This window comes from Pelodiscus sinensis, chromosome 6 (genome assembly GCF_052426305.1).
Source record: "Pelodiscus sinensis isolate ZL-2025 chromosome 6, ASM5242630v1, whole genome shotgun sequence".
Lineage (NCBI taxonomy): Eukaryota > Metazoa > Chordata > Testudines > Trionychidae > Pelodiscus > Pelodiscus sinensis.
This window is the reverse complement of record NC_143057.1, coordinates 127361315-127379684: the sequence shown is the minus strand read 5'-3', so window position 1 is coordinate 127379684 and position 18370 is coordinate 127361315. Positions and strand designations below refer to the sequence as shown.

General features: G+C 45.1%; 1 protein-coding gene across 2 annotated transcripts in view; it reads right to left on the bottom strand.

Annotated features, from left to right (window-relative positions):
* Positions 1-18370, bottom strand: part of UBE2R2 (ubiquitin conjugating enzyme E2 R2) — a 110949-nt gene that overhangs the window by 10878 nt on the left and 81701 nt on the right. For both annotated transcript variants that reach the window (XM_075932786.2, XM_006122995.5), the window contains exons 3-4: positions 10429-10526; positions 2774-2908 (exon numbers count right to left, since the gene is read on the bottom strand). In XM_075932786.2, the coding sequence (XP_075788901.1) occupies positions 2774-2908; positions 10429-10526 (233 nt within the window). The remainder of the gene's footprint in view (positions 1-2773; positions 2909-10428; positions 10527-18370) is intronic.

Here is an 18370-nt window from a genome sequence, read left to right as displayed (position 1 = left end):
GATGGTAGATTAATGTGTTTAGTTTTCTGAGATTGAGGATGGGCCTCCAACCTCCTGTCTTCTTTTGTGTAAGGAAATAGTTTGAGAAGAATCCTCTCCCGTGAAACTGGTTCTATGGCCCCTAAGTTGAGAAGGTTTTTTTTTTAACCTCTGCTTGTAGCAGGTACTTGTGAGAGGGGTCCCTGAACAGGGATTGAGAAGAGGAAAGGGTAGGGAGCATAGACAGGAAGGGAATGCTATAGCCCGATCTCTCAATCTTGAGGACCCATTGGTTCATGGTAATGAATGGTAAAAAGGCCATAGACGGTGACCAAAAAGATGGAATGACTGCATTGGCTCTAGGCGGGGAGGTTGCTCAGACCCTTGACCACACTTTAAAAATTGCGACTGAGGTTAGAATCATAGAACACTGGAACTGGAAGGGACCTCGAGGTCATCAAGTCTGCCAGTACCATCTAGACTATCCCTGATGAACATCTATCTAACCTGCTCTTAAATATCTCCAGAGACGGAGATTCCACAACCTCCCTACGCAACTTATTCCAGTGTTTAACCAGCTGACAGGAAGTTTTTCCTAATGTCAAACCTAAACCTCCACTACTGCAATTTAAACCCATTGCTTCTTGTCCTATCCTCAGAGGCCAAGGAGAACATTTTTTCCCTCCCTCCTCTTTGACACACACTTTTAGACAGCAATTTTCAGGTATCATGTCCCCTCTCAGTCTTCTCAAAGGACCTTTGTTGTTCTCTTTGCAAGGGGGTGTCTCATGGCCTCTGATATGGTGCATATTGTCTCCTTTTATTGAGGAGTATACATCCCCAATGTGTGAAGGGTTGTGTGGGAGTTCTTCATTGAATTTGGCTGCAAACAGATGGGTTTTATTAAACAAAGTCCTCTGGTTTGCAGATCACGCAGAATCTCCAAAGACTGTAACTAGGTAGTAGGGCACATCACAACAGCTGTGGCTGTCGCCCTAGCAGCCGTATATGCCACGCCGTGAAGGAGCAGCTTGAGTCGATACCATCATCTCCACCAGTGTTGAAGAGGAGACATCCAACTCTATCTTCAGTGCTGGGTGGGAGCCCGTACCCATCAGTGTGGAAGAGCTCAATGTATGCTTCGTCCCAGACTCCGCTCTCTTAGCCAGTGCCACTGCCCCACTTAGCGGTGCTGGAGGCCTATAGAACCGGGAATGGGTGGTGCGGGATGTTGTCAGCACCACAGGCAGTGACTGTACTTGTGAGTCCAGGGCAGAGATCATAGAATCATAGAATAATAGGACTGGAAGGGACCTCGAGAGGTCATCGAGTCCAGCCCCCCGCCCTCAAGGAGCTCTTTTCCTCAGAGTCGAGAGTTCTGCCGGTGCCAATTTCTTTGAACCTGGCAGTTGAAGGGACTCCATAATATATTCTTTAGTCTCATCTTATCTCAGTGCTAGCATTTCTACGCCGCATGGCCTTCGCCCAGACACCTTATGTAGGAGACATGCTCATCTGAAATGGCCGTGGGGCCCCTGCAAGTGTCACATTTCTTGAATCCAGGGGAGACTGGAATTTTGAGGAGGTTGGGGTGACGGGGAAAGAAAAAAAATGGGTTTCTCAAAACGGGTTGGTCTAAGAAAAAAATCAAGGTGACTAAAAAGAACTGAAAATATTCAGAAAAAATTCTCTCAGGAAAAGTCACACTGCTAAGAATCTCAGTCTTCTACCGATGATGGTAGGAAAGGAACTGAGGGACTCATGCCGCACGTGCAGGCAACTGTGCCTGTACAGTGTGTGAAGGCACTGCTAGGGTAAAAACCACGGATCGCCAGCATGAGGACTCACCAACACCTGAGGGGAGCACCCACAGGGACACCACGTGAAGGAGAACAGCTGTTTAGGGTAAGAATCTGCTGGCAATAAGTTTTAGTGGATTAGAAGTGTTTTTTCATTTTATAGTACTTTATTTTGATCTGTTTACACTTGCAACCACTTAAATCCTGCTGTTTGTACTTCATAAACTCTTGTTTACTATCAAGCCCAGTGTAAATAATTGTTATCTTTAGGGGTGCGGGGGGGGGGGGGGGACAGACAGTGTGCAACTCTCTCTTTCATTGATAAAGGCAGTGAACATCCTCATGAGCTTTGTGTAAAACTTTTACCCAGAGAAAGACTGATTTGGGGTTTTGATCCCTTTTGTGGGTTGGTTTCCTGGGTGCTGAGTCCTAAAGCATGAAGTGGTTCAGTGTCCGCACTGTGCTTCAGGGGGTGGGGTTGGTAACCACAATTCTGTGGCTTGTCTGGAGAGACCAGAGAATCTGGCCCAGCAAGACAGAGTGGTGGGGAGCCCCAGAGAGCAAAGTGGTGGGAGTCAGTGGTATAATCAGTACAGCAGGGAACAATCCCAAAGGGTCTTCTATGACTGCACCCCTATCACAACCACCTTGCCCCCCATCCTTCCTCAAGAAGCTGTTATCCGCAACATCAGTATTCCAATAATGAGACTCATCCTACCAAGTCAGTGATATCCAGCTGTTATAATTTATGTGTTAACGTCCAATTCTTCCTGTTTATTCCCCATACACTTTGCATTTGACTGTACACAAAGATGTTAAGCAGATTTCCCCACTGATTTACTCATTGCTCTTATGACCCCACTGTAATTTTCTATCGCCCCTTCAACATCTAGCTCCATTAGCTTCAAGGTCAGGCAGTTCTAAAATAAGTGGTTTTAAAACGTATATGTAACAAATTGAATTGCTACAGCGTCTTCTACCCAAACAAACTTTACCTAATGATTTCAGCATACTCTTTGTCTTTTCCTTTACTGTCTCTCCATTTCCTGAACATGACTGATGCATCCACGTTAGCTGGAGAGAAAGTGTTGGGCTCATTAAGCAAGGAGATTACACTCAGTAGGATAGTCCTGGGGGGGAAAAAGAGCAACATTAAGTTACACAGGTTAAAGCTAAGCACTCACAGATCTATGGTATAAGTCTTCAAGGTAAATTATGGCTGTCATTTCAGGAACATATTTAGAGCTGAAGCAAAATGCAGGACAATGTAGCACTTTAAAGACTAACAAGATGGTTTATTAGATGATGAGCTTTCGTGGGCCAGACCCACTTCCTCAGATCAAATAGTGGAAGAAAATAGTCACAACCATATATACCAAAGGATACAATTAAAAAAATGAACACATATGAAAAGCAGACGGACACTTTTGGCACAGCCGCTATGTACATTGGACAAACATCTCAGACACTTTGCCAAAGGATTAATGCCCACAAAACAGATCTCAGACAAGATCAAAGAAAAAACAGTTTCTTGCCATTTTAACCAGAAAGGACACTCTCAATGACTTAACCACCTGCATTCTGCTACAAAGACCTTTTACATCTGCACTTGAAAGGGAATCCTCTGAACTGTCATTCATGTTAAAATTCGACACTCTCCAAAAAGGAATGAACAAACACTCGAACTATCTTACCCATTACCAAGATAGCTTCCCCAATTATCACCTCTAATACCATTAACTCACAAACATCCCACTCTCCCCACCTCTAATATCAATTCACAGACACTTACCTTCCTTCCTTCCCCCCCCCCCCCCCCCGCATGCCCCTCCTGTTCTGAAATGTGATTTGTCCTTTTCATATGTGTTCTTTTTTTTTTAATTGTATCCTTTGGTATATATAGTTGTGACTATTTTCTTCCACTATTTGATCTGAGGAAGTGGGTCTGGCCCATGAAAGCTCATCTAATAAACCATCTTGTTAGTCTTTAAAGTGCTACATTGTCCTGCATTTTGCTTCAGCTACCCCAGACTAACACGGCTACATTTCTATCATATTTAGAGCTGTGAGTTTAAGGAGAATGTAAACTTACAAACCCCAGTGAAATGAAAGCACAGTGAACAGCATGACAGGATTTGTACACTCACGCCACCACTACCCAGGAGTTTCATAGGTATGTGTGGGAAATAGAGGAGAATGGGATGGTAGAGAACAAACAGGTAACACCACCGAGACTGTAGAATAAAAAGTTGTGGGAAAAGTTTTGCCATCCAGCAAATATTTAAGACTTTGGAAATTGTTCCTGATAAGTACTGGGGTGGACCCAAGATCTTTAAGTTTTTCTAACAAAATAATGCTAGAGATTGCCCCCTCACACATCTCAGAGTAGCCAATAACTCAGAGGTCAGGACACTCACTTGGGATATAGAAGACCCAAGTTCCAGTCCTGCATTATCTGAAGCAGAAATGTGAACCTGGACATTTCCCACATCTCCACAATATGAAATATCTAATAACTCAACTTCTGACGTGGCAACGATGCGCTGCTTAATATTTGGTTCTTTTCTTTAAAAATATATTAATAGGTTATCGCTTATAATTAAAGAAAAACACTTCTAATTTGGTGCTCCAGGCACCCCCTAGTTTGCCAATAGGGTTAGGCCGACCCTGCTCAGGGAATATTCTTCTTATCAGGCTAAGAAATACAAGTCAGACCTGCTAGCTATATTGCTCTGAAGAGTGAAACATTACCACTGGGGTGAGACTACTGTCCAAGAGTGGGTTAAAGTGTTACGCCTGTAACAGTATATTTAGGATACAAGTTTCCTAGGTAGAAGCCTTAGTAAGCAGGCATTAAGTATGGTATATGTTTCTTGAAAAAAAACCTATGTTATTCAAAATCAGACAAGTCAGCCTGCCCAGATCCCTGACTGTTTCCATTGCTTATTCTGTAAGTGTTACAATTTCATAGGGACTCAAAATAGCAGCAATTTAAAAAAACAGCCAGATACAGAAATGTAAGCCATTCCCACATTAAGGCTATATTTACACTACACCTCTCTTGCACAAAAGCCTATGCAAATGATGCATGGATTAGCATATTGCTGTGCTTCATTTGCATAAATAGGGGGTGTGTTGTGCATGAGGCTTTTGCACAAAAAGGAGCTCTGTAGATGGCTCCTTTTTGCGCAAAATCTTCTTACACAAAAACAGCTCCTAATTAATTATGCAAATGAGGTGCAGCAATGTACTAATCTGCACTTCATTTGCATAGGCTTTTGCACAAGAGGTGCAGTGTACACTTAGCCATAGTGTGGCACTATCTCCCTCTAGTGGTAGTTACGCTCCAGGAAGTTGAACTTGCTACAGCCTTGGCTAAGGGATATCTTTTAGCTCAAGTTGTAGAGATCCAGAGGTCACAAGTTTAATTCCCACTGTTGACAACCCACATAGGGGTCAGCATTCCTTAGGGCAGTGTTGCCCAAATGGTGCCCCACAGAACCCTAGGGTTCCACAAAGTGAAACTAAAGCTTCCGTGAGAAAATTCTATTCCCCCACCCTCTGCAGAGCCCATAGGCAGCTCCCATTGGTGCTGGGCCAGTAGGGGCGGGGTCTGGTGAGGTGCCTCTCTGGCTGCTTCATCACCCACCACCACATGCCCCCTCCTCACTCTGCAGGACTGCCCCTGACCCACGGGGCCTCCAGTGCCGCACAGCCACCGCCTCCTCTTCCGAAGGTTGGGGCGCACACATGCACGCCCCCCCCCCCCCCCACCACCCTGACCTGATACAGCAGGAAGCCTGACCTGGTGCTGCAGCTGCACTGAGATTCCCGCTGCATATGGGGGGGGGGGGGGGAGGAGGAGAATGAGCTCTCTCTCCTGCCCCCTCGCTGTGGGGAGAGGGGGAACAAGAACATGCTGCTTGGAGGCTTTCCCTGCTGCAGCAGGGTGCCAAGCCAGGTAAGCGTCCCCCCCTCATGCCCAGACCCCGCACCCAAATCCCCTTCCCTCACTCCCCTCCCCCTTCAAGACCTTGCATTCCCGGCTTGCTGACAGACACCCTGCTCCATATACAAGCCTGTTATTAAGGGTGGCGCAAATTCTTTTGAGTTTAAAAGGGTTCTGTGGCCAAATAAAATTGGGAAACACTGCCCTAGGGAAAAGATGGATAAATGGAAGCCATTCCTTTTCATATCTTACTTTAAAATAAACCCTGTATATAATGTGTATCTAGGCAGAAGACAGTAACTGTGCATCAGCACAGAACTTTGTGATACATGCAACAGGACAGGAACTTCCTATTGCAACAGGAAACATGGTAACAGATTGGACTCCCTCCAGGTTAGCAAATTATGTTTTCTAGTTATAAATATCAAGAAGATCACATGGAGATGTCATTGTAATTTACTGAAGACCAGAAAGGACCATTCAGCTTTGGGTGCCATGGGGAAACACCTGGCCAACCATCTGCTTAGAACAACACTTGAAAGGACAAAACAGACCAATACTGAAAGACGGGAGAAAATTGGGAAAGAGGCCCATGGTACAAGCAGAGAGCATAAGATGCCTGTGTCAGAATCCTGGTCCACAGGCTGGATCTCCTTGCTTGCTTTAGTCTACCTCAGCTGGATGGAAGGCCTCTTTTAAAGAGGATCTTCCTACCCTCCAGATCCGAAAATACTAACCTTAACCTGAGACAGCAAATTAATTCTGAGCAAGTTTTAACACTGTTTTACATCACTACACAGAGTGGAAAATTCAACAAGGTAGCACAGTATCTGAACACACTGCACTCCACTAACTAATGAGATTAGAACAGAAAGATTAGAAAGGCAAAGGCACAAAATGAGCTAAATCTCGCTAGAGACAAAGGGTAACAAGACTATGTTCTAAGCAAGAGGAAGACCAATGACAGAGTTAGGCCCGTTGCTCAGTGAAGAGGGAGAAACAGTAACAGGAAACTTGGAAATGGTAGAGGTGCTAAATGACAACTTTGTTTTGGTTTTCGTCAAGATGATGAATGGTGACAGGATACCCAACGTAGTGAATGCTAGTGGAAATGGGGTAGGTTTAGAAGTTAAAATTAAAAAACAAACAAGTTAACTTTAAAAAGTTTTAAATTACTTTTAAAAAGTTAGATGTCAAGTCACCAGGGTCTGATGAAATGCATCCTAGAATACCTCAAGGAGCGGATGGAGGAGGTATATGAGCCTTTAGCTATCATCATTAAGTCATAAACGTCAGGAGAGATTCCAGAAGACTAGAAAAGGGCAAATGTAGTGCCCAACTATAAAAAAGGGAAATAACCACCCAGGAAGCTACAGAAACCTGTTGGGGAACATTTTAACTTGCCTGGGCACTCATTAAGTCATTGTATTTCAAACCAATTTCAAAAGCCAGCTTGGACAGGGAAACTACAGAACTTAATTTCATTTACAAGTTTGATTCCTACAACAGAAGTCTAAACAAAGACACTTGCTGGCTGGCATGCTACATTTCACATCCTAATGACAAACAAACAAAGGGTACTAAGTATTCCTATCAGCTTCAGGAGGTAGTCCAGAACAAATAGACTAGCAGTACCTTAAAGACTAACAAAACATGTAGAAAAGCTTCAGAGGGGGTAGCCGAGTTAGTCTGTAACAGGAAAAACTTAAACAAAATAGTCTAGTATCATGAGCGTTCATGGGTACAGCTGAAGAGGAGAGGTGTACCCACAAACGCTCATGATACCATCTATATTTTTTTTAGTCTAAGTTTCTGCAAGACTATTTGTTGTTTACGTTTTAAAGACCAGTCAGTTTAACTTCTGTGCCAGGGAAGATAATGGAGCAAGTAATTAAGGAATTCATCTGCAAACACCTGGAATAAAATAAGGTGATAGGTAACAGCCAGAATTGATTTGTAATGAACAAATCACACCAAATCAGATAGCTTTTTTTGATATGGTATCAAACCCTGTGGGTAAGGGAAAAATCAGTAGACGTGGTATACCTAGACTTAGTAAGGAACTTGACACAGTTTTGCATGACCTCCTTATCCATAAACTAGGGTAATACAACCTAGAAGAGACTACTATAAGGTGGGTGCGTAACTGACCAGATAACCATTCCCAGAGAGCAGTTATTAATGGTTCACAATCATGCTGGAAGAGCATAACAAGTGGGGTTCCACAGGGGTCTGTTTTAGGACCAGTTTTGTTCAATATCTTCATCAATGATTTAGAGTAGTCTCTCTCTACCAGTGGTAAAAGTACCCTTAGGGGTACTCGAGAGAAGTCTAGGGTGTACGTCAACACAATTGAAATTTGGAGAACTGACTTTCTGTTTTAAGTTTTATGGTGCTTTATTATTTTTGTACTTTTTACACCCAAAAATTTTATCGCCCGCCTGGCTACAATTAAGTTTTTTAAACAAACATGCTGCAGTGGTAGAAAAAAAGTTGTGTGTCTGAAAATAGTAGGTACTGGGGGTACTTATTTTTTGTTTTAAAAAGGGGTACTTTATGAAAAAAGTTTGAGAAACACTGATTTAGATGATGGCATAGAGAGTACGCTTATTAAGTTTGGAGATAATACCAAGCGGGGGGAAGGGAGAATTAATGGGTGGATGGGGTTACAAGTGCTTTGAAGGATAGGGTCAAAACTCAAAATGATCTGGACAAGCTAAAGAAATGGTCTGAGGTAAACAGGATGAAGTTTAATAAGGACAAGTGCAGAGTACTCCACTTCAGAAGGAACAATCTGTTGCACACATACAGAATGAGAAACAACTGTCAAGGAAGGAAGGAGCCCTGCAGAAAGGGATTTAGGAGTCATAGTGGACCACAAGTTAAACATAAGTCTGACACTGCTGCAAAAAAGCAAACATGATTCTGGGCTGCATTAACAGGAGTATTGTGAGCAAGACATGAGAAGTCATTCTTCCGCTCTGCTCTGCACTGATTAGGCCTCAATAGGGATATTGTGTCCAGTTCTGGGCACCACGTTTCAAGAAAGATGTGGCAAAATTGGAGCAGGCCCAGAAAAGAGCAACAAAAATGATTAAATGTCTAGAAAGCAAGCGGTGAGGGAAAACTGAAAGAATTAGGCGTGTTTAGTTCAGAAAAAGAGAAGACAGAGGGGACAGGATACCAGTTTTCAAGTATCTAAAAGTGTCACAAAGAGGAGGGAGAAAAATTGTTCTCCTTGGCCTCTGAGGATAGGACAAGAAACAATGGGCTTAGATTGCAGCAAAGGAGATTTAGGTTGGACATTAGGAAAAACTTCCCACCTGTCAGGGTGGATAAACACTGGAATAAGTTGCCTAGGGAGGTTGTAAATATCTCCAGATAGAGATTAAGAACAGGTTAGACCAGTGGTCCCCAACCTTTTTGTGGCCAATAGCACATTCATGTTTTCAGAAGAGTGTGACAGGCACCAACAAAAGAAGGCATCAAATGTGAAATTGAAGGCTATTTTCATATTAAATGTGAATTGGGTGAATACCAGACATTTTACGGGGGGAGGAGGGGAAGGAGAGAGAGAGAGTGAGGCCAGGGGTTTGGATTGTGCCTCAGAACAGGGGATTGGGGTGCAGCGTCTGGGAGGAGAGTTCTGTGGGTGAAGATATCGGAGTGGGAGTAGCTGGGAGGGCTGGACACTTACCAGCGAGATGAGCTGCTCTCCTGTTTCTCCCACAGGACCTGTCTGGCCATGTGCTTGGGGATTGGTAGGTTCCCACAGCTGCCATGGTCCAGGTCCGGCCAATGGGCTTGAGCAGGGGGGGCGGAAGTGGCCATGAGGGACCCTCCCCTGCCGGCTTGCAGCTCCTGCACCACAAAGGGCCCCGCCACGGCTGTTTTGCATTGGGAGGGGCAGGCTGTTGCTGCCTCGCAGCCGGACCCGACCAGCGCGGGGTTTGCTCCAGCTACTGAAGCGCCTGTGCAGGCTGCCTGCTGCAGTGGAAGTGGGGCTCGAGCCTCCAATGCGCCGCGTCTGGTTCCCTTGCGGGCCCCAGGCTGCCGACCCTGCTCTAAGCAGTGGTGAGTGAGAGTAGTTTTAAAATGATGGTGCGGGCGCACATAAATGCCCCCGCAGGCGCCATGGTGCCTGCGGGCACAGTGTTGGGGACCACGGGGTTACACAGACATCTATCAGGAACGATTAGACCAGGAGCAGGGAACCTTAGGCCCAGGGGCCAGATGCAGCTCCCAGCTTGCTTGACTCTGGCCCCCAAGGCTCAGGGATCCCTGCACATTGGGGAGCACATGCAGGCACTCTGATGCTCCTGCCATGCACCCTCAGGGCTGGAGCACCCAAAATCTACTAGCCTGGGCCCCCATAGACTCTGGTGTGCGAGGGGAATGTGAGTGCCATTTTCCTTCTCAGTGTCTTTTTCCTCCTTGTGTGCGGCCCCTGACTGATTTTTCTGTGGGTCAGCAGCCCCCGATCCAAAAAAGGTTCCTCGCCCCTGATCTAGACAGTGCTTGCTCCTGCTGTAAGAGCAGGAGACTGGACTCAATGACTTATTGACAAATTCAGACAAGCCCTTTTTAGAGACTGTTGCCAAGCCAGTTTTCCCCTGTCCGTCTGAGTCCAGGACGTATGTACCTGGAGAGAACTTTCAAGAAGTTTACATGTGCATAGGCAGTGGTTCCACATTTTGTTACCTGACATTCTGGGTGGGGTTCCACCTTTCAGATGGCAGTTCTCCACTTTGTGGATCATCTACAGGTGGGTGAAGAATTGAAATACATACATCTCCATTCTGCAAGACAGAGGTGAAAGAGTCAGTAAACATTAGCACCTGTGCAGTTGTACCTCAGTTGTGCCAGAAATCACGTCAAATTCTTAAGCCATTTTACATATTTCAATGGGAGGTTTTTATGCATAAGGACAATAAAGATCAGTGTTTCAGCTAGTGACGGGGAGTGTGATGTAATCAAGCCAGGGAAGTCAACGACACACCCAGCGGATCAAATGTGATGATGAACGTTGGTCATGAGCAGTGCTCCCTTGAATTTTCACATACGTGCAGAATGAATTCTGTTTTGTACGCCAACATGAAGGTGGCTTGTGATACAATAAATTAATGTGGTAGAGGTGGGGCCAAGGGGTGTGGAGTATGGAAGGGGGAACTCATGGCTAGGGCAGGGGGTAGGAGTGACAGCTCTAGGGCTTAGCTGGAGCCAGGGGAAAGAAAGGGACAGTCCTTCAGCTGCAGCAGGTCCTAGCCAGGCAGCTTCTCTGGGCGCCTGCACAAGTGCTTAATAGGTGGTTGAATGGCTGTGCCACTTACAGGGAACTCTGGTCATTTGCCACCTGATGCATGCTGCACATACACTTCAAAGGCAGAAGAGGAATCTAGTTTAGTGTAAAAGTTATATTTAGTGGCAAGCCAACATACTTTAATGGCTACCAACTAGGGTTGTGGAAGTGTAACCATGTGCACGGTTAACCAATGAGCGTGGGCTTGATTAAATGCATTTTAACAACTCTACTACCAACCAATGAGAATCAACATTTCTTTAGGAAAATACAATAGAACGTCAGAGTTATGAACACCATAGTTATGAACTGACCAGTCGACCAAACCCTCATTTGGAATCAGAAATATGCAAGGAGGCAGCAGCAGAGAGGGGAAAACCTACCAAAGACAGTACAGTGCTGTGTTAAACCAACTACTAAAAAGAAAGGGAAATTTTTTTGAAAGAGGTGACAAAGTAAGGAAACGTTCTGTGCTTATTTCAATTAAATTGAGACAGCTACAAGCAGCATTTTTCTTCTGCATACAAAAGTTTCAAAGCTGTACTGGACATAGACTTAAACTTTTGACATAACTAACATTTTAAGTAGGGGTTTGGAATGGGTCCCCTATGAAGAGAGAGTAAAAAGACTGGGACTTCTCATCTTAGGAAAGAGGAGACTAAGGAGGGGGGGAAGGGAGACAGAATATAATCAAGGTCTATAAAATCATGACTGGCATGGAAAAAGTGAATAAGGAAAAGTTATTTACTTGTTCCCATAACAGAAGAACTAGGGGCCACCAAATGAAATTAATAGATAGCAGGTTTTAAAACAAACAAAAGGAAGTTTTTCTTCACAAAGATCAGCCAGCCTGTGGAACTCCTTGCCAAAGGAGATTGTGAAGAAAGAAGTCGATAAATTCATGTAGGTTAGGTCCATCAATGGCTATAACCAGGATGGGTAGGAATGGTGTCCCCCCACGCCCCAAAATTTCCCCCCCACGCCAAAGAACCAACTCAAACTCCTGCACCCTCACATCCACAGACATGTGGCTTGCTCAGTACCCCAACCCCAACATTCCCCATCCTGGAGCCCTCTCCCAGAGCCAGCATCCCCTTCACCTCCTCCTGCATCCAAATTCCCTTCCAGAGCTTGCACCTCTCACCCCTTCCCACCCCCAAATCTCTCATTCCCAACCCAGAGCCCACACATCCTGTCAACCCAGTGAGGGTACTGCTAGACTGCAGGAGTTTTTCTGGGATTCTAGAAGTATCCCGGAAAAACTGTTCTGTGTCCAGGGATGCATTTATTCTTCCGCTTTAGTGGAACAGCAAACATGTGCTTTCCATGAGGAATAAGGGGACTTCCAAAAGAAGGGGTTTTTCTGACATTTGGCCTAGCCTAGACAGAATTGAAAAAAGTGGCAGTGTAGCCCTACCCTAAGAGTGTATATGGGCTGGGGATAGCAAGTGATGTAGAGGAAAACAGAGGGCGGGGCTTCAAGGAGGGGGTGGGTTTTTAGGGGAAGGATGGGGCAGTAGATCTTGGCTTGTTCTGACATTTAAAAACCGATCCTGGATGTAAAAAGGTTGGAGACCACTGCCTTAAACCTGGTAGCAGTGGTAGCACCAGTGCTTCTTCCATTGCCAGGTCAAGAAGAGTTGTAAACCAGCCCTTCATTATGGCTTGTCTAGCCATGACTGGTATTGGGAAGGGAAGCCCTCTCCAACATGGAGTCTACGTGGGCCCTGATAACGTCTATTACCTGAGAAGGATCAACTGTGGGTTTCTTCTCATTTATGAGGAGACCCAGTCTGTGAAATGGAACCCTGACAAAGTCCATGTGACGCACAACCTGTTCCCTGGACAACCCTCTGATCAGCCAGTTGTCCAGGTAAGGGAGTACTTGCACCTTATGCCTCCTCAAAAAGGTCTTTACCAAAAGCATGGTAGCCCCATGGCACCACAGAAAGGCCAAATGGGAGGACTGCAAACAGAAAACGATCCTGGCCTACTGAGAACCTCAGGAATCTCCTGTGAGCTGAGATCAGATATAGAAGCAGGCAGCCTTTAAATCAAGGCTAGGGAAGGGATGAGAGAGGCCAGGGTAACCATCCTGAACCTTGTGTTCTTTAGCAAAACATTCAAGTCCCTTAGGTCGAAGACCTCCTTTAGACTTTAGGATGAAGCAATACCGTGAACAGAACTGTCTCCCCTCAAACACACTGAACAGGTTCAACCCCCCTTCCCTCCAGTGCACTAGTGAAGACACTTCTTGTCTTAACAGATGCTCATAAGAGGAGTACCTTGTCTTAACAGATGCTCATAAGAGGAGTACCTTAAGAGGGATGGGAAAGGGAGGTGGGGATAGCATATCCGCTTTCCACCAGGCCAAGTATCCAATAGTCCAAGGTGACCTGGGACCAGGCAAGATAGAAATGGGACAGCCGGCACCCAAACAGAGACATTATCACAGCCACTGGCATTGTCCTTGGGAGTCATTTCAAAATCGAGGACTTGGGCTGTTGATTAGGAGGTGGGGGTGGACCTCTTGGTTGGAGTGCAACCTCGACCCCCTGCGACTGTTTCTGCCGTTGTTGTCGTTGCAGGCTGCAAAATTCGTGGCACCGAATGCCGCTTGCAGCACTGTGTGGGAGACCACCCTGCCTTCTTCTGACAAGGCCTCAAATTCCTGCCTAGACCCCTGTGGAAGGAGGTCTTTAAACGTATTAATGGCAGACCACGTATTATACATGTATCTGCTCAGCACTGCCTGCTGATTGGTGATGTACAGTGGCAGTACAGTGTAAACCTTTCTGCCTAGCAGATCCAATTTTTGGGGGTCCTTGTCCTTTAGTGTGGGTCCAAGCGGGCCTTGTGTCTCCTGGCTAGCCATCTGGACCACCATTGAACCTGGGGCCGGAAAAGCAAAGCTATGTTCGTGTCCTGCCTGAGGAACAAAGTAGCACCTTTCCAACCCTTTTGGGATAAGAAGGGGTGTCATGATCTCCATCTATGAGGTGGCCTTGGAATGAACCAACTCAACCTCTAAGTCAGATGAACAGTCCAAGGCAGACCACAGCAGTGCCGATGATGGTGCCAGTGAATGGCACAACTGTCTACGCTGGGCGATCGCCACTAGTTTTCCCCTGTGGACTGGTGCCGATGTCACTGGGGGCATCAACTGTGCCAATGGTACCTTGGCTGGCAGACATTCAGCAGGCACATGTGGGTATGGTGCAGAGGCACCGCATGCACCAATGTAGTCAGGCCGGGTGATATGGCAGAACTGCAGAGGTAGATGGCCTGGCAGGGATGGATTCCCTCAGAGCTGTTATAGGTGCAGGCACTATTGTCAGTGCTGGTGACAGCATAACTCATGCCACTGTCAGAGGTGCCGCTGTCATTACTGGTGATCGTATTACAGTCTGGGCTGCACTAAATGGCATGGTACCAACAGCTGGGTCTGGTCTAACTCCAGCAAAGGCTCAGGGCACAGTGCCAACCCCAAGAACCAGGCCCACAGATGAGGTGAGCTCAACAAGCTCTCAGGCTGCATCAAGGTCTCAGGGGTTGATGGCTGCCAGACCCCCTTCTACCACAACATCTGGTGCTGGACTCTCGACACATCGAGCTCACCCAGTGCCTAGCTGGCACGGGAGCATCCTGACAAGTACCCTTCCACCTGGCACACTGTGACTGCGTCTGTCAGGGACCACCCCCTCTGCTGTCTCTTGGCACTGGAGACCGGGAACCGTGCCTCAGGGCCAAAGGTTTGGCCCGCACCGTGACTTGTTTTGATGCCGCAGATGGTTCCCGCACCGAGGCTGGTGTGCTCTGCGCCGCTGGTGCCATCTGCTTAAGAGCGGACTCCATTAAGATAAGCTTCAAACTTTAATCCCGTTCCCTCAGTTCTTGGTTTGAAGCTCCTACCAAGTGGCCCTTCCCGAGACACTTTAAACACAAGTTGTGCGGGTCACCGAAGAGCATAGGTTTTGAGCACTTGACATGATTTGACATGCAGCCCAGGCATTCCCTCCCCACTAGGCGAGAGATTAAAGGGGAAATTCCCCTCACAACTATTAACACTATAAAGAGCTTTAACTAACACCATATACAAAAGGCTAAGGGTTAGACTAACAGTGTAGTCAAGCACTCCAGCTACCATCGTAAGTGATAAGAAGGAACTGAGGGGGAGGAGGGCCAGGAGGCATATGGTAGACTGGCACCACTCCAAGGGCTCCCTGGCTGGCACAGCAGATACTGCTAATGGAAAAAAGTTCAGGATCCGTGCATAATGTGTGCACACCCCTAACCGGAATGGTCATGAGCAAGCACTCTAAGAAAAATAAGGTACTACACTTTGGCTTTTTTTGATTTCAGGAAACATAGAATCTAATAAACCATCTTGTTAGTCTTTAAAGTGCTACATAGTCCTGTATTTTGTTTCATGAAACATATAGTGTTTACTTTTACAGCTTGCATATCTTTGCTCAAAAAAATGACCTCCAAAAAAGAATACTGAGTTTTAGGCTAGTTATAGGAATGTCAGTTTCCTCGCTTTCCTCCCCTACTCCAATTACTGGGGAAGGTCTTTCTACTTCAACCCAACAAGGGTTAAAAAGAAAAAAATACTTCGGTGGTTCAGAAACGGGAACCAGCACACCCTTCACATGCTCCCACTTTCTGAAAGAGGATTTGGGGATTCTGAATTCATAGCAAAATCCACTCTCTATTCCACTCTGTGTAGCCCACACACCTTCTGGTTGTGGTGCAATGTCCCACCTAGCAGCACTGAGACCACATACGGAAAGAATGAGTTTGCTCTACAGCCTTAGCTGGGAGGCAGCTAGCTTTCAGCTCAAATGGTAGAGGCACGCACTAAGTTCTAGAGGTCCAAGGTTCAGTTCCACCCGACAGCGTTATGTATGGATTCAGTTTTTAAAGCTGTAGTTAATTCAAATGATTCACTCTTTCAACTGTTAATTTTGAATTATTAATCTCAATTAAATAGAATACCCATTGCATTTTATTAAATATTCTGTATGTTCTACATTTTCATAGAACACTAGAACGGGAAGGGACCTAAAGAGGTCATCGAGTCCAGCCCCATGTCCTCAAGGCAAGGCCAAGCACCATTTATATCACTCCTGATAGACCTCTATCCAACCTGCTCTTAAATATCTCCAATGATGGAGATTCCTTCACCACCTTGGGCAATTTATTCCAGTGCTTCACCACCCTGACAATTAGGAAGTTTTCCCTGATGTCCTACATAAATGTCCCTTGCTGCAATTTTTAGCCCATTGCTTCTTGTCTTATCAGAGGTCAAGGAGAATAATTTTTCTCTCTTCTTGTGACACCCTTTTAGGTATTTGAAAGCTACTATCATGTCTTTTTTCCAGACAAAAACCCAATTCTTTTAGTCTTCCTTCGTAGATCTGAGGGTTACTTTTATTCTCTTCTCTTCCTTTTTCTGTTAAAAATCCTGGATTCCCTTTATTCTCTCCCACTCCAGCTCATCGGAAGAAGTGGGTTTTGCCCACAAAAGCTCATGATACTATCTATATTTTTGTTCATCTCTAAGGCAGAGGTGGGGAACCCTTATTTGCAATCTACAAGTGTAGATTGCACTCAAACACCACAATATAAAACTTTAGAACCCGAATCTACTCAGTCCTACTTAACCAATTGCTAAGATAAACATTAGACATTCAACTTGCATGATAAAGATTGCACTACTGAACTTTTATTAGGTTTGAACTACTACTGATATTTGCACTGTAAAAAAACTAATCACAATATAAAGTGACTACTGTACACTTTCAGGGGGGCAGCCATGTAGTCCTTCAGCAAAAACAAGGAGTCTTGTGGCACTTTAAAGACTAACATTTTTGAGCATGAGCCCACTGTACACTTTGTATTCTATGCTGTAGCTGAAAAATATATTTGAAAGTGTGGAAAACATCAAAAAATATGTAAATAAATAGTATTCTGTAATTGTGCTATTAATCACAATTTCTTAAATTGCTTGTCAGGCCTTTTTTTAAATTGATTTTAAGGACTGGAAAATCCGGTAGTGTTGAAGAAGAATCCTGAGAAAGAAAAATGCCTTCCTGGTGACATTTAAACTCCTGTTCGAAAATGTAAAACTAAAGGAGGTGGCAAAGTATCAATATTTTTCAAATGGCACTAATCACCAGGTACTATCTGAACCCACTACAGTCCTTTGTATTAGAAAGCAGCCTCCTCCTCAACATCAAAAGATCATACTCCAAATTGATTTCGTTTGCTAGTGCAGATTTGGAAAAGCCATGAGTCAAATAGATAAGACTATCATCAGCTCAATAACTAACCTTCACTCTAGAGGAGATTACTGAGAAAATAAACAAAATCTGAAAGAAGTGGGTTGCACCCACGAAAGCTCATGATACCAGCTACATGTTCTGATAGTCTTTAAGGTGCTGCTAGACTATTTGTTGACTTTTGAGAAAATGTTTCAATACATTTGTTCAGGACTGGGCATTCAAAAAGAGCACAATGTATTTCAATGTTGGAGTGAGGGCATCCAAGTCTAAGACTTGGGCCGGAGTCCTCATTCCTCAAGAGACCAGGCAGTATGCCTAGAGACCCTCATAGAATCACAGAATACTAGGACTGGAAGGGACCTTGAGAGGTCAGAAATGGGGAATCCACAACCTCCCTGGGCAATTTATTCCAGTGTTTGACCACCCTGACAGTTAGGAACTTTTTCCTAATGTCCAACCTAAACCTCCCTTGCTGCAGTTTAAGCCCATTGCTTCTTGTTCTAGCCTCAGAGGCCAAGACGAACAAGTTTTCTCCCTCCTCATGATGACACCCGTTTAGATACCTGAAACTGTTATCATGTCCCCCCTCAATCTTCTCTTTTCTAAACTAAACAAACCCAATTCCTTCAGCCTTCCCTCATAGGTCATGTTCTCTAGACCTTTCATCATTCTTGTTGCTCTTCTCTGGACCCTCTCCAATTTCTCCACATTTTTCTTGAACTGCGGTGCCCAGAACTGGACACAATACTCCAATTGAGGCCTAACCAGCACAGAGTAGAGCGGCAGAATGGACTTCTCGTGTCTTGCTCACAACACACCCGTTAATGCGTCCAAGAATCATGTTTGCTTTCTTTGCAACAGCATCACACTGCTGACTCATATTTAACTTGTCCACTATAACCCCTAGATCCCTTTCTGCCGTACTCCTTCCCAGACCATCGCTTCCCATTCTGTATGTGTGAAACTGATTGTTCCTTCCTAAGTGGAGCACTTTGCATTTGTCCGTATTAAACTTCATCCTATTTACCTCAGACCATTTCTCCAATTTGTCCAGGTC